Source organism: Eupeodes corollae, chromosome 3 (assembly GCF_945859685.1).
Source record: "Eupeodes corollae chromosome 3, idEupCoro1.1, whole genome shotgun sequence".
NCBI lineage: Eukaryota > Metazoa > Arthropoda > Insecta > Diptera > Syrphidae > Eupeodes > Eupeodes corollae.
In genome coordinates this window covers 108,529,967-108,546,338 of record NC_079149.1, presented here as the reverse complement: position 1 = coordinate 108,546,338, position 16,372 = coordinate 108,529,967, and the positions used below count along the sequence as shown (strand labels likewise).

The following is a 16,372-nucleotide window of genomic DNA, read 5'->3' as shown; positions in this document are numbered from 1 at the left end:
TCTTGCGCCAATTCTTACACGTATCCCTCGTGACCCTAGCCAATGAAGTCCGGAACAGAATTTTCTCTTACTTCTGGACACTTATTTTCAGTTTCCAGTCGTCGCAATATCGCTGAATCTTGTGGAAATCACGCTGCAATAGAATTCTAATAACCTCAACGTTTCGGGCCGTTCTGTACGCAATTAGATCGTCGGCATATCATAAAGTATATGCCAAGCCTGCTCAGTTTTAGGTAAAGACCCTCTAACCATACGGTGTTAAAGGCCTCCAAATCAACCAGAACCTGCGCATTGTTGTTTTGATTTATTCCATTGGATATCAGAAACGAGTTTAGACGCAGCATGAATTGTGTCATGACCCGCCTTGAACCCGAACTGTTTATCCGGAATAATTTTGTTGTCCGCAGCCCACTTAGTCAGAGCCCTATTAATGATCTTTTCGAAAACTTTGCTGATGCTCGGAAGAAGACTTATCGACCGAAGATTTGACGGGTTGGAGTTATCCTTTCCCTTTTTCGGGAGAGGATGAACCACAGCGGTCTTCCAATGCACTGGACAATATGCATTATTCAGTGCATTGTTGAAGAGTGTGGTGTAAATGTCAATTGCTTCCATCGGTAAATGTCTTTGTACAACGTTGGATATACTATCGACACCTGCTGACTTTTTATTTTTTATTGAATTGAAGATGAGTTGAAGCTCAACCTTCGTCACTAACAAGGGACTTGGTCCCGTTTGCTCGGCGATTATGGCATTTGCCAAGGAATCGTCATTGAACCGCATGAAACCGCGGTTCTCAGATCGCCATTGTGTCATATCATTTCGAAGGTAAAAGTGATTAAGTAGGGCTCTGTTTTCCAAGTCGTGGTTGGGAAAGCAGCTATCACCGCCTCCACTTTTTCCTTCGGATCTTCAATTATGTAAAAGTCATCGTCAAAGATGGGTTCTTCTGGATAAATTTGCGCTGTCCTAAATACGTCTCTGTTCTCTTCAGTTCTTTGGAGTTTCAGCCTCGGAAGGTCATTATCGTTCTTTTTCCTGAATATCTTGTTGATTCTAGGGAACATACTAGGGTCACTCGAATTAACTGACCGGATCTTGCGGTCCCAGTTCTCGTTAATTATGATAACCTATAATTCTCCTTGATCAACAGATTGATATTTTGTATTGAAGACTTCAGTGTCTTATGTCTAAATGTTGAACCGTTTTTGAAGTATAGAATTTTGAAAAAAATCAATAATTTTTTAAGAATCCAAACAAAAAAAATGCACTTTTGATAATCAAATATTGTTAAGGCAATATAAGAGCTCGTTAAAAAAATTAATGAAATCGGTTCATAAGTTTCTGAGAAAATTAAAAAACAAAAAAACGGTTTTATGAGCGGTACCTTCCCGGAGCAATACAAAAATATGTTTTTCTCACTAAAAAAAGACAAGTCAAAAAATAAAATTTTAGGGAAAATTAAAAAAAAAACATATCGGTTTGTTTTTGAAAAAAAATTCCACTGTTAGTTTTGAATCTGCTGAAAACCTTAACTTCTAAGGTTGAACTCCATCGACCCAATGGTTTAAGCTGTAGGAGAGTGGACAGATAGACAAATCAGAACGGACGGAATCGCGGGACCCACTTTTGTCATGTTTTCGTGTTTGATTAAAATTTTGAGTTCGAAATTTTGCACAATATCGCAAACAAAAACGGTAAAATCAAAATTTAAGTTTACTTTGGAGAAATGTGCAAAAATCGAAATCGAAAATTGCACGGTTTATTTTAAAAAATAACACAATTTTGCTATTCGGCCGTATAACTATCTAAAATGATTACAAATTAATTGTTTCGTTACTTTCCCCGTAATTTTGAAAAGCTATTATCCATTTTTTTTATATTATCATTCATTCATTCAATAAAAATAAAAGTTGTACATTCTACAGATGTTTAATTTTACATATGAATATGTTAATAATTACATACCTTGCGGTATTTCATTTGTTTTATCAAATTTTCATTATTAAAACTTAGCTATATTGTGAAACCATTTTCTATTTGCAATTTAAAATATTCAAAAGTTCATTGACTTTTTTGCCGATAGCTAAATTTGTATAAATAAATGGATAGATTTATAAATATAACCAAATACATACCTTCATGGTTTATATCCCATATAACGACTCTAGCGTTAAGTTTTGCAAAATTCAGTGCTAACAAACGTCCAACGCCACCACCACCTCCGGTTATAAGAACTACTCTGCCGGAAACATCCTATAAAATAACAGAAACAAAAACAAAATATAAAATATAAGTCAATAGAGCAAACATTTTGTAATACTTTTTATATACTAATTAGTCAATATAATATTCCAGGTGTTTTTTTCTATAAACTATTCAACAGCTAAACAAAGTTTTATCATAGAATTCACATTATTGTCATAAAAGAGAAAGCAAAAACGTATCTATAGTATTCCTATGGATAGATAGATACTTTTTTATTTACTCTGGATATGCTCACAAACCGTCTGACTGCCTGTCTCACAGTTATAGGTTTCAAAGTATTGATATCAACAAATTAACATGTCGATATGTATTTAAATTTGTATCAATCAATGTGTAACACTTCTGACGATACCCACTCATTTTGTATAAATTGTTAAAAAGAAGCTACACGGTTAGAGCGAGTTTTTTTTGATCAACATCGAATAATTCAGATAGATCCAAAAAACCTACTCGTCTACCCATTATTGGCACCACTTGCATAATACAGAAAAGGTGTATTTTATGTAGCTGCTATCACTTTAAAGATGTAAACAAAATATTCGATTGTGTAAACTACGTATGTACGTCGTCGTACACACGAACTATAATATCTAATTATCATAAACTAAAAATGGTTAACATCACAGATCACATGACGAAAAGAAGATACATTACACCGGAAGACAGATAATTAATCTCCAATTCAAAATATCTTTAAAATATTATAAAAATTTTCAGTTGTAAGATATAAATTAAATATTAAATCTCTGAGCAAGCTGCGTATTATAAAAACAAAAACAATAATTTGTAAAAAGCATTTATCTATGAAAATAAAATATCTATCTATCTATCTATCTAAGACAGATAATTTGGTAAATTGTGGCTATATATGTAAGCTCATCCAGGTGCGTAAAAGTATATTGTTATTTGCTTTTAATTTTGTGTAATTTTTTTTTTTTTTTTTACAAAAAATGGAGAAATTTGGGAAAAAGGTTATTTGGTTACTTTTTTATTGCCGAATTTGATACAATAGAAATCAGGTAAACATTTGATTACAAAGTTTGTGTGTGTTTTTTCTTTCAATTATAGGTTTGTATTTATTTGTCTATGATCGATGTGTAAAAAATCTTTAATATTCCTTAAATTCGAAAAAAGAGGAACAACAAATTTGGAACCTTCAAAGGAAGTTAGGCAAGAGCTAACTTCCACTAACTAACTTTATCGTGCCAGCGATAAAATGACGACATTATTTCTGGTTCAATTTTGAAAAGAACACAATGTTTTTTTCAGGAAAATAACTCACAAATATATATATTTTAACTATATTTTAACTGGACATAAGGGGTCACTTAAAGCTATCATTGAGTTTCATTATTGAAACCAAACATTGGAATTTTTGTTCTTAAAATTTTCCAGGTGAGAACTATTTTTTTAAAAGTTTTTTTCATTTATAGAAAAAAACCGTTAATTCGAATTTTTCCCAAAAATTTATATTTCTTAATTTAATTCAAGTCTTTATCATTTTTGGTTCGTAAGATATTTAATGTTAACCAAAATGTTCACCTTTTTCAAATTGCTATGGTCAAAAAACCACCCACTCAATTTTCTTAAGAGCCCTTCTGCATCTTTCTACATTCTTATCTGTATAACAACATTTATTTGAAGTCAATATCTACACTCTACAAGTAATGATAAGAACCAACATTAGATTTAAAAAAACTAATTTTACTTTTAATATCTTTATAACTAAACCTTTGTATAAGGAAAAACAAAAATATGAGAAATTAAGCTTTACTTCATTATTTTGATATGTTTTTTTTTTTCAAAATATATTTTAATATAATATTTTTTTTTGGTTAAAGCCAATTTTTAAAGGCAATTCTTAGTTAAACTAAAAAAAAAAGTTTTTAAATAGCCGTTCAATATTTGGTGCTTGGTCCTGTTCGTTGAATAAGATCTTGTAGACATCGTTATATTGAAATTATTAATGATTTTATTTGACACATATTGATTTTAGCTCACTCTTCTTGAACAACTATTGTCAAATAATTTAAAGTGTAAAATGAACGTTTTTTTTTTTGAAACGTTTTGTATTAAAATTGCCCAACGATTTCAATCGGCTTCGGGTTTTGAAACATAAAAAGCAGCGTTAAAGAAGAGCGAAAGATATGTTCCGCAGCAAATATTTCATCCGTATATTTTTGGGAATTTATTTTTGTAAAAGATTATGGCAAACCAAACTATCAACGTACCATCTTCAAACTTGCGAGCATTTCTATGCTGCTTTTCGGTTCGTTTATCATGCCGAAATTGTTGACAACCATCTGGGCCTAATCAATTTTGTCTCATTCGAAAAAATTGATATTTTCAGCTAAAGTCAATCTGTTCGCTTTCTGACGAGATTTAAGTTTTGGTTTCGGGACGATTCTCACCTATTTTCACGATATTTTAAAGCCTTTTAAAATGTAAAAAAATTTCGAGTGGCTTATCGTTTCATTAACAGTTAGGCATTTGATTTCTCCCTAGGTTAATTTAGGTTTTTACCTGAACTTCGCTTAACTCAATAATTTAAACTCAGCTTTAAGAAAATGCCATTACAGATTTACTTCTTGAAGGTATTTCACCGATTTAGCTAGGTTTTGTCCACTGTTCTCTGTAATCAGCAACAAGACCCCGCTCTTTTTCGGATAATGACTGTCTGGAGGCATTATAATTATAAAATCATAACGACGTGTTTCATTCTAATAAATTTAATCTATTTAAGTGATTTACAAAGTATTTATAACTAACAAATCTTTTTATCTGAAGATTTTCTTATTTTTGGTACGTTTTGGTCCTTTTAAATTACGATTCTTAAATACAATCACTTGGCCTTATACATTTTTCGTATCGCAATAAAGATCAATACATTATTGTTAGACTAATGGTTCAAGAGAGAGAAATTAAGTTAAAGCGTTATAAAAATATAAAATCAAACAAAATATATTTTCATAAAAACAGACGGAACGGCAGTATATATTGGTTCTTGAGCTATGGACGACGAAAAAAACATACGAACGTAAGTAGACACGCACGCACAGACATCTTTCTTAAAATCTTTTATTCCGACTCTAGGGACCTTGAAATGTCAAAACTTTCAATTCGACAAATCGGACCGATTACAATAACTTTCTATGGGAAGTAAACAAGGAAAATGGAACGTTTTCAGTGGACCAATCTTGTTCCGAAATGTGAAATCAGCAGCTTTTAATTAAAAATGATTTCATCATTGAAAATTTAAATATTAACTAAAAGAAAAGTTCTATGTTAAACAACTCTTAATTTTAGTAGAAACAAATCTACAACTCGTCAGCTTAAAAAATGACTGTTATTCGCTTTAAGATTTTCAATGAGTTCGAACTTTTTTGCTTACTTAGTAATTTTATATTATATGAAATAAGCCACAACTTCATTGGGAATTAACTGGTTCATTAGCTAGTTCATAGGGCCACTTTTTTTCTTGCCATTTTTTTTATTTTTTACTTTTTAAATTCTTTTCAAATTATTTTGAAAAAAAAATACCCATTGAATTGAGTGGTTGGGTCAGAATCTCGAAAATGTGCATTCAAAACCCACAAAATCACGAACATTTAGAAAAATTCGTGGAATCCGAGCTCCTAAAATGCTTTAAAAAAATAAAAAATAAATGTACGTATAGATTTAAAATTCAATTATTTGTTCGGGTTCAAGATCTTGAAAATAAATTTAAAGAAATTGATTAAAAGTTTTGCACGTATTTAGATATACATACATACATATAAATATATATGGAAGATATAACGATTTTTTTTAAGTTGTGGTTTCCAAGGTATAAAACGCCCTTTATAATAAAACATAATAGCTTTATAATAAACATAAGGGCAAGTGGCTTGCGGATTATGATCATTCCAATACAAAATATATTGCTTATACATACGTACGTATGTAAGCTTCATCGCTGAAAAAAAGTTTCTTTACGAAAATCGGGATCTTGATGGTAGTTCGACTGTTAAGTGAATGAACACAACTACAATTTGACAAAGCTGGTGATGCATCGTGCGCATTGAAACAATTATTTCGGTAATAAATTTACACGACTTGCAAACGTTTTATGGTAAACCAAACTGAGCATAGAATAATTGACATTTTCAAAAAGACCAACTCCGAAAAAAGTGTTGCCAAATTAAAAACCACACGATCAAAAAAAAAGACACCAGTTAAATTATGTAAAAATATTGTTATAAACCCATTTCAAGTTAAAGTTCAACTTCTAGGCAATTGTCCAACAAGAAAATCTAAATTTTAAACACTTTTATATCAATTTTCCAAATTTACCCTAAAATTGGGTTTCTAAACCTATTCTTTAAATTAGGTACTCAGAAGATAAGTTGTATTTGCAGTCATTTATAATCTAATCCATTTTTTGTTAATACGGGAGTTTCATTTTAAACGTAAAAGTTTTTGGAAAAAAGGATCTTGCGATATTGGCCATTCCTGATATTGAATTTTCAGAGATTTTGCCAGTCTCTTAGAATTCGAAAGAAAATGTTCTGAAATGTTATTTTAAAATAAAAAATAACAGAAATTATGATCAAAATAAAAAATGTATGCAAAAAATATGTATGTTTTTAAATTTAGTTAATAACGACAATATAATGAAAATACACTATGCTCTTTTTAAGTTTTGTAAAACTTTAAGTAGTAAAACGTTCTTTCTTTTCAAGACCGGATAAAAATCAAAGTTTCAAGTAAACATGAATAAATTAAGCCAACACTAGCCGTGTTTTTTGATATTCCATATAAAGTACAGTGTTTTTGTGTTTTGCCAAAAAAAAAACGATTCGCAGTAGTCCAGTTTTTATATTTGCAAGTTGATACGATTGAATATTTGCCCGAACAATTTATCAAAAGATTAAAGACAAAAATCGAATTTCAGGCCAGGGGTGAAATCGGGTAAGATGATTTTTAATAGTTGACTATCAAAATCAAGTCTGTGTAAGGTGATAGTCGATTTCAGAGTTTTAACCAAACAAGTTGACATAAAATAAAAAATTCATGAAGTGGGTTTGTTCGTAGACTACTACATTAACATGTGGTGTTGAAGCGAGCTTGAAGCACGGCTCAATTTTTTAGACACCTGAATCAAGTTTAAATGAGCTTGATTCCCCGACCGGAACCGAGTCAAAATTTGTGAAGAAAAACCTGTGTGGAGGAGTTGGTTTTACAGATAATGCATTATGGTCTGTTTGTTTGCATGTTTGTGTACAAAAAACACAGTTTTGTTTTAACCAAATAAAAGAAAAATGCACATGGAGTAGGTAGCATATTTTCAGTTCTTTATTGTTTAACACAAATCAAACTATCTCACTTGCAGTTCATAGGAAACATCGAAAAACCATTTGCATTTTTAAAGTGCTGTCAAATTTAATAATTTTTAAATCTTCTTGTGTGGTGGAAATCACATAAGATCTATGCTAGACTCGTATAAATTTCAAAAACCCATCCGTAGTAAAATTCTACTTTAACTTTTATCGGTAGTATTCATGCTGCCGATATTGTTTTTGTTATTTGTAAAATCCTGCTGTACTATTGATAGATTTTCCAACAAAACACGGGTTATGTTTTGGAGTTTTATTTGAAAAAAGAAAGACAACATTTAAAATTCACGCAGGTGAGTACGATTATTTTTGAGCTGTTATCAAAAGTATCCAATTATAGGTTTTCGTATAGATCGTTTAAAAAAAAACATTAACTTTTCTTATTAAAACAGACATATTCTATCGGCTTTTCATTATTTTAAAAATGTTTATCACTATATCTGTCAACTCTACACGTTACAGTCTGTTGAACATTGGTTATATATTAACAAATCAGCTATAAACCTTATGAACATTTGTAACTGGTGCATAATGGGCATAAGGTTTATACTTTCAATTTTCTCACTTTTACAAAAGGCTGCATTTGTGGGTGTTAATAATTTTAACACTTGATTTTATTTTACTAAGAGCTACAAAATACAATAAGTAATAGTATTGTAGTGAACAATGTGCAGAATTGACTGGCAAGACATGAGCATTCTTTTTTTCTTCTTTCGTGTGTATTTTCAAACCCGGTGTTCAATGGAATTCAGTGAAAGCACAGCAAAGCTAAAGTCGCTGTTGTTCGTGATGGCGCTATTGATTAGCATTTGAGCCAAAACAAAAAAAGAAAAGTACCTATTAAACACTTTTCCTATCAAATTGCAATTGAGTACAAAGTAGACACACTGTATTGTTTATTGTACACTCGAAAAAAGTATATTGCAATTAGAAATTAGATTTGTTTATTTTCTGCAAGGGTATAACTAATTTTGAAAAAGAGAAAAATACTTCCGCCACCTTTAAACTTATAAGATGCCATTTTGAGCTAGAATAAAGAACGTCAAAAATTTTTATAACGAAATAGAACGAATAAAACATTGGATAAGAAATAATTGCTAGAAATGAATTTTTAACTCTGCCTGGACTTTATCGCTTTTTAAAATATTACTTACGAGTAGCGTCCCAAAAAGTATTACAGTACTCTAAATTCGATCTAAGAAACGTGAATAGCATACATTATGCACTTGGAATTTAAAAATGCAAATAGCAAGAAAAAAAGAGGGCCAATATGACTACCTTGTAGCACCCGAGGTTACATTAATTAGTGGAGGGAAAAAGCTATTAATATGAATACTTGAAGAAGCGAAATCTAAATCTTTTTAGCTAACTCTAACTTGGTAGAAAGCTTTCGAGAAATCAGTATAAACAGAAAATTGGTATTCTTTTTACCAATCCATTTAAAACACAATTTAAACAAAAATTGTAAGGTTAGTAATGGTAGATCGTCAAAGCCATGTTGACAGGAAGAATTATTAACTTCCCAAATGAAGTTATTGCAATGGGTCCGATTTGTCGAATTGAAAATGTTGACATTTCTCGACGTTTCAAGGTCCCTAGAGTCGAAATAAAAGATTTTTAGAAAGATGTCTGTGCATGCGTGCGTACGTACGTCCGTGCGTTCGCCACGTTTTTGAAAAAAGGTGAACAATTTTTTTTATAAATCAAACAAAACTGAAAAAATGGCATCTCGAAAATTTTACGTATAAAAAATGATTTCATCACCAAAATAATTTTGAGCATAGAAAAATTACGTTTTTAACATTTGTTAAAATTTTGAGAAAAATCAAGTTGACAGTTTTTCTTATAAAAAATAAAAACATTACTCAAAGTTGGTAAAAATTGAATTTCGACTTAAATATCTTTTCAAAAACTTGAGATTATGTCTTCAAACTTATTTTATCTTATAAGAAATATTGTTTTCAATATTCGGAAAAGTTTTCAGAAAAATCGAATTGATAGTTTTTCTTACAAAAAATAAAAACCTAAAAAAAAAATGAATTAAAGTTAGTAAAAATTAATTTTTGGACTCAAATATCTTTTCAAAATTTTGAGATATTGGCTTTAAACTATTTTTATCTTTTAAAAAATATTGTTGTGAAGATTCAGTTAAATTTTGAGATAAATCTAATAGACAGTTTAAAAAAAAAAAAAAACTTAAAAAAAAAAACAGTACTAAAACTTGGTAAAAATTTACTTTTGACTCAAATATCTTTTCAAAAATATTGTCTTCAAACTTTTTTAGTTCACAGAAAATATTGTTTTTATATTCATTAGTTTTTTTTATAAAATATACAAAAAATAGGACGCAAAATTTGGTAAAAATTGAGGTTCGCTCCTTGATATCTCAATTTAATTTCATTCATTCAATTTGTAAAAATTTAAGAAATGTTGCTTAAATTGGTAAAAGTTTGTTTTCGACTAAAAATCTATTTAAAAAACTAGATTTTCCAACTAAACTGTTTCTTTATATGAAAAATATTGTTGGTAATTTTAGAGCCAACATGAAAACCTACAAGCAAGACAAATCACCAGGCGTGATGGGAAGCTATCAGCGTGAGTCGCATTCCAGCCTTTTTTTTAAGAAATTGGTTAAGAAGGAGTTAACCCTTTGTAAATAAGTTTTACAAACATTTTTAAAACAGTACTAATTTTACAAATTGATTTGAAACCTGGCTATGCCTTGATTTATTAATCGGAGTAGGAATAAAACACTTCCACTTTCAATATTCGGAAAACTCACCACTTTGAAGTTAAAAACTTTTTTATAGGCACAGTAAATAATTTAGTCTACCACTGTTTAATTTTAGGGTAATGGAATCGCTCAAGTCGTGTGTTATTTTTAATGTTATCAAATGCCTCTTTTTTTACCTTTTTTAATCTACTGTTTGTCCTTACAGGGTTATTTTCACTTCATTTCATAAAAATAATATTTCAAACATTTTAAAAAATTATTTTCTTAGAAAACTTAAATCGCAAAAGTGCAAACTAAACTTAAATTGTTTTCTTTCAGTGTATATTAGTACATTATTCATTTGTACTTCTACAAAGAGAAACAATCAAAATTGCATTTGGCATAAATACAACATTTTGCTTAAGAAATTGCACAAGACCTCAGCATCAGCAGAAATCCCACTTTTAGCTAGATAGTTGATCTTTTACAATCTCAATGCAAATGGGAAGACAACAGTCAATAGGAATAGACAAAGTATAAGCCTGAAGCAAATGATAGACCGAAGAGGGCTTTTTACCAGAAAAGTGAGAGGAAAGTCAAATTACTCAACTCTGAAAGGAAAATAGTGTCGATGCAACACCGACCGGTCTGCAGACACAAAGTTGTTAATGACAATAATGAAGCAGCTGGAGTGTCAAATGCTGTGACGAAAACGAATTAAAAATAGTTTCTAGGATCTTGGTGTACATTTCAAATTTAACTTCCGTAGAATTCATTGTCCATCAACAATTTGAATATAAGCTATGTTTATAAACCCTTGCTTATGTTCTTCGGTCGTGACTTCTTATGCTTTGACTGGATGTCAACATGTGGATGTGGAGGTATTTATTTGAAAATTTAAGTCATTGCAAATTTACAACTTATTTATGTAGATTGAATATGGATAGCGACTTTTATTACACTCAAAACATTTGTGTCTTGTGTGGAGTTCCATTTAAGCTTAAGATATTGCAAACTTGATTCCAACTATTACTTTTTTATTCGTTTTTCATACGAAAATTTGTTGCAATGTACAACATTGTTCAATATTTGGAGTCATATTAGGAATTTATGGTAGCTAGCCAAAACAGAACTTCTCACATAAACATTTAGAAAACGAGTTTTCTCTTTTAAGCTGATTTCCACTAAAAACTACAAGCAAGCACAAATTACATTGGCGTATAGGTGATCATAATGTTTTTACTTACAGATAGTGTCAGAAGACCGATAGAGTAGTTATCTTAAGGTAGGTTGAAACTTAAAAAACTAATATACATACATACAATTTATGAAACTAATTACAAATTTTGCTTTACGGAAGTATAAATAAAATGTTTGTGATATTTTATTAATGACAAAAAAACGAATTTAATCTATTTAAGATGATAGTCAAATTGATAGCTAAAAAGCTGTCGCAAGAAAAATGTGAAGCCTAGTTCATTTGAAATCCAGAAACGTAAGAATTTTATTAAAACACTGTGAATTTGATAATTTTAGATATTTTATAGGAACCACTTTAAAATTTCACTATGGCAACACTTCTAATGTAAAATTTTTCAATAGAATAGAATTGAATTGAATCATTTTACACAGACGGAATGCTCGTTGATAATCAATTCCACCGCAGGTTTTAAAATCAATTGCTTACTGAAGGTATAACTGTAACGAGTTATAGGATGTAAAAGTTGTTATGGGAAAATTTATAGGAATTTCTAACAACGGGAAGTTAAGCGTTCCCTCTCACAAAAGACAAGAAACACCTCAGCAAAACTCTACTGCTCTTTAAAAAACTAATTCGTGTTCTTCCATTCATTTCATGAATTCAAATTTCTTGTCCACGGTCTTAAATACATTTCTTATTACCTTCTAAAGGTGTGTCCGCAGTAAAGAAACATTTTAGGAAACATTGTTCAAAAACATTTCTGAAATTTTTCCCGTTTGTTTAAAAATGTTTTCAGAAATATTTCTGTTTATTTTTTTTGCTTGGACGCTTTGAGATAAATTTCTGGAATGTTTCTATGTTTTCCATTTTATTATCTATTGTTTTTTTCCACCTCACCATCTTCAAAGTTTCTATTTTTTTTTAAATTTGAAGAATGCATCATAGGCTTTTTTTCCGGAATCAGAAATAGAGAAACAATTCATAAACATTTGAGAAATATTTCGCGAGCTTTGAAAGTAAAAAACACACATTTCAGAAATCATTTAATTACCATTACAGAAATGTTTTTCGGTTTCTAAAACGCTTTTTCAAATGTGTTGACAGATATTAATATCAAAAGATGTAGAAAAGACTTTCGAAAAAATTGAGTGGATTGGTTTTTTGGTTGCCCGATTCCAAATATCTCTCGAATCAATAACTCTGGTGACTTTAATTAAATTTTATATTTTTACCAAATTGGCATGAATTGAATTTTTTATGAATCAAACAAACTGAATAAACATTTGTATTGAATCGAATATTTTGCGCATAAAAAATTGATATTGTTCCCAAAATTATTTTATGCTTCGAAGAATAACGTTTCTGAAAACTGTTAAAATTTTAAGAAAAAATAAAATAAAAACCTTTAAATTAATTTTCAACTCGAATATTCTAGCAAAAATTAAGTAAACATTTTCGAATATCTCGAAAACAAATAAAGGTATTGAATGCAAAATTTTTAACATACAATTATTTTCTTATAAAAATTCAACCTGTATTTTATTTATAAGAAATAAAAACTTTCAAACATCTGCCTAAAATTGATAAAGATTAATCTTCGACTAAAAATATCAGTAACAATAGAAGATATTGAAATAAACCTTATTTTATGATACGCAGAACATTGTTGTTAACTTTCAGTAAATTTCTTAGAAAAATTCAATTGACAACTTTGTTTTTATAAAACACGAAAACCTACAAAAAACTTATAAGAAATGGTTTTGGACTTAAGTATTCTGAAAACAAAGAAAGGTAATGCTTTCAAATTGTTGACTTTTTAACTTCCCATAGGAAGTTATTGTAATGGGTCCGATTTGTCAAATTGAAAATTTTGACATTTCTCGACGTTTCAAGGTCCCTAGAGTCGAAATAAAAGATTTTTAGAAAGATGTCTGTGCGTGCGTGTGTACGTACGTTTGTACGTCCGTACGTCCGTACGTTCGCGCCGTTTTTTCGTTGTCCATAGCTCAAGAACCAGAAGAGATATCGACTTCAAATAAATTTTGTTATACAGATAATAAGGCAGAAAGATGCAGAAAGGGCTCTCAAGAAAATTGCGTGGGTGGTTTTTTTTACCATAGTAGTTTGAAAAAAGGTGAAAATTTTGGTTAACCCTAAATATCTTACGAACCAAAAACGCTAGAGACTTGAATTAAATTTTATATAATATATTGTAACATGATACCAAACAGGTATATTTTTTGAAAAAAAAAAATCAATATAACGGCTTTTTTAAAAATCAATAAAACTGAAAAAAAAAATTTGTCACCTCCAAAATTTTACGACTGAAATATGATTTCATCTCTAAAACAATTTTGTGCAACAAAGAATAATGTTTTCGACATCTGATAAAATTTTGAGAAAAATCTAATTGACAGTTTTTTTTATAAATACAAAAATCTAAAAAAAACATTACTCAAAGTTCGTAAAAATTGAATATCGATTCAAATATCTTTTCAAAAACTTGAAATTTAGGCTTCAAGCTTATCTTATCTTATAAGAAATATTGTTTTCAACATTTTGAAAAATGTTGAGAAAAATCGAATTGACAGTTTTTTTACAAAAAATAAAAACCTAAAAAAAAATTTATAAAAGTTGGTAAAAATTGAGTTTTCGACTCGAATATCTTTTCAAAACTTTGAGATATTGGCTTTAATTTACTTTTATCTTTCAAAAAATCTTGTTGTCAACATTTAGTTAAAGTTTGAAAAAGATCGAATTGACAGTTTTTTTTACAAAAAATAAAAACCTAAAAAAAAAATTTAAAAAAAAGGTATAAAAGTTGGTAAAAATTGATTTTCAACACAAATATCTTTTCAAAAATTTTAAATATTGGCTGCAAAGTAATTTTATCTCATAAGAAATATTGTTTTCAACATTCGGTAAAATTTTTAAAAAATCGAATTGACAGTTTTTTTTACAAAAAATTAAACTCTAAAAAAAACAATACTAAAACTTCGTAAAAATTTACTTTCGACTCAAATAGCTTTTCAAAAATTCAAAATATTGGCTTGAAACTTATTTTATTTTACAGAAAATATTGTTTTCGATATTCAGTAATTTTTATATAAAAATCCAACAGTCCGTTTTTTCATAAAACATAAAATCTACAAAAACTAGTACGCAAATTTGGTAAAAATTGATACGAGTACATATAGACAAACTTTAAGGCAAGACAAATCGACAGACAGGATGGGAAGTTATCAGTGTGGGTCGCATCCCAGCCTCTTTTTTTGTTTTTTTAAGCCCTTTTTAATTCTCAAGATATAATAGAATATGGGTAGATATGTGATCATTTAAAAAAGCTTGGGTTTTCTTTAAACAAAATCAGAGAGAATTTCATTAAATATTCAGAATTAAAAAAAAATATTTCTTGATTTGTAGCAACCATTAAATGGTTTTGTTTGTGTTGTAATATAAGAGCTTATAAAAACCCATTAAGTCCCATTTGAAAAATACCTTAAGGGTGTGTTTGTTTATCTAATTCTTTTAAATAAACTCTTCATCGAAATCAAGATTTATTTTATTTTCAGTTGTTTTCTTAAGAATTTATTCTTAAAAAACGTGATTCGTCGTTACCTAAAACTATACATTCTCATACCGCTTCAGGGCTCAAATTTTTAATCCAGAAGTTAGAAATTGCTGTTTGTTATTGAGTAATTTATGATTTTAATGTTGAATTTGAAAATTCCTCACCTTTAAATTTCTATATTTGTCAGGAATGATTGAAAAATAGATGGATTCACAAATATAAAACACTGATTTACACAAAAATATGATAACATCAATTAAAAGTAAAACAAATCCCTTCAGAGGATGGCCATCGAGTAATTCTGACATAATTCTTTGATATTTTAATATTTTCTATTAAACAAAAATCACATTAACGTAATACAAAATGAATATTTAAATTAAGTGCACCACATTAAGAGATATTTTAACTTTTAACAATAACAGTGAATAGCAGCGTATACTTTCTTATTCAATCGAGCAGAAACCTTTTGCGCACATAAGAACTCGTCTAAAAAGTTCAACAACACAGAATTATACCACAGAAGACCAGATTATAGTTTTAACTATTTAAATTTTCCTTTTAAAAGATACAAAAATGAAAAGTTACAAACTAATGACGGACGGTTTTATTTTTCATTTTGTTTACTTCCGCAACGAACTATTGTCAACGACATCTCACGTTAAACTAACATAACTCTCAGTCTCAAGCCCCAACGAGTTTAACATATGATGGCTTACAACACACCACACTTTACCGGCAAAGATACATAAGCGTGCATAGATATATTTGAATCTTATAGCCATAAGCGACGTTAGTGATTTTTGTTTAGACTTTTTTATTCGTCTATTGTTAATTCGAAAATGAATAAGTGATATACAAAAAAAAATAGACATTCAATTCTGTGTGAGTTTGTAACTGTTTTAAAAGCAGCATCACGCAAAATCTTATACGCGCGAAAGTCCAAATAGAAGAAAAACGAGGTCTGAAGAATTATTACAGACATGACATGACATATTCATATGACTAAACAAATGAACCTGAAGTCAAATTTTATACGAAAATGATATTGCAGAGACGTATTTAAGATGTGATTCAACGTTCAGGCACTTTCAGAAAGAGGCTCACAACTTAGTTTTATTGTCTTAATTTAGATTAAATTTTATTTTTAAAAACTACTTTTATTTAAAGTGAATGCCATAATTTACATATTTACCCAATTAAAAGGTCATATTTAGTGAAAAAAAATCAAAAAAATTGAAATA

The 16,372-nt window shown here is 29.2% G+C and overlaps 1 protein-coding gene across 1 annotated transcript in view; it reads right to left on the bottom strand.

The window, feature by feature from the left end:
• LOC129950100 (short-chain dehydrogenase/reductase family 16C member 6) overlaps nt 1–15,802 on the bottom strand; it is a 28,013-nt gene extending 12,211 nt beyond the window's left edge. Inside the window, exons 1-2 of the mRNA XM_056061915.1 lie at nt 15,293–15,802; nt 2,139–2,256 (exon numbers count right to left, since the gene is read on the bottom strand). Coding sequence (XP_055917890.1) covers nt 2,139–2,256; nt 15,293–15,436 — 262 coding nt within the window. The 5' untranslated portion in view covers nt 15,437–15,802. The remainder of the gene's footprint in view (nt 1–2,138; nt 2,257–15,292) is intronic.
• Nucleotides 15,803–16,372: the final 570 nt, after the last annotated feature.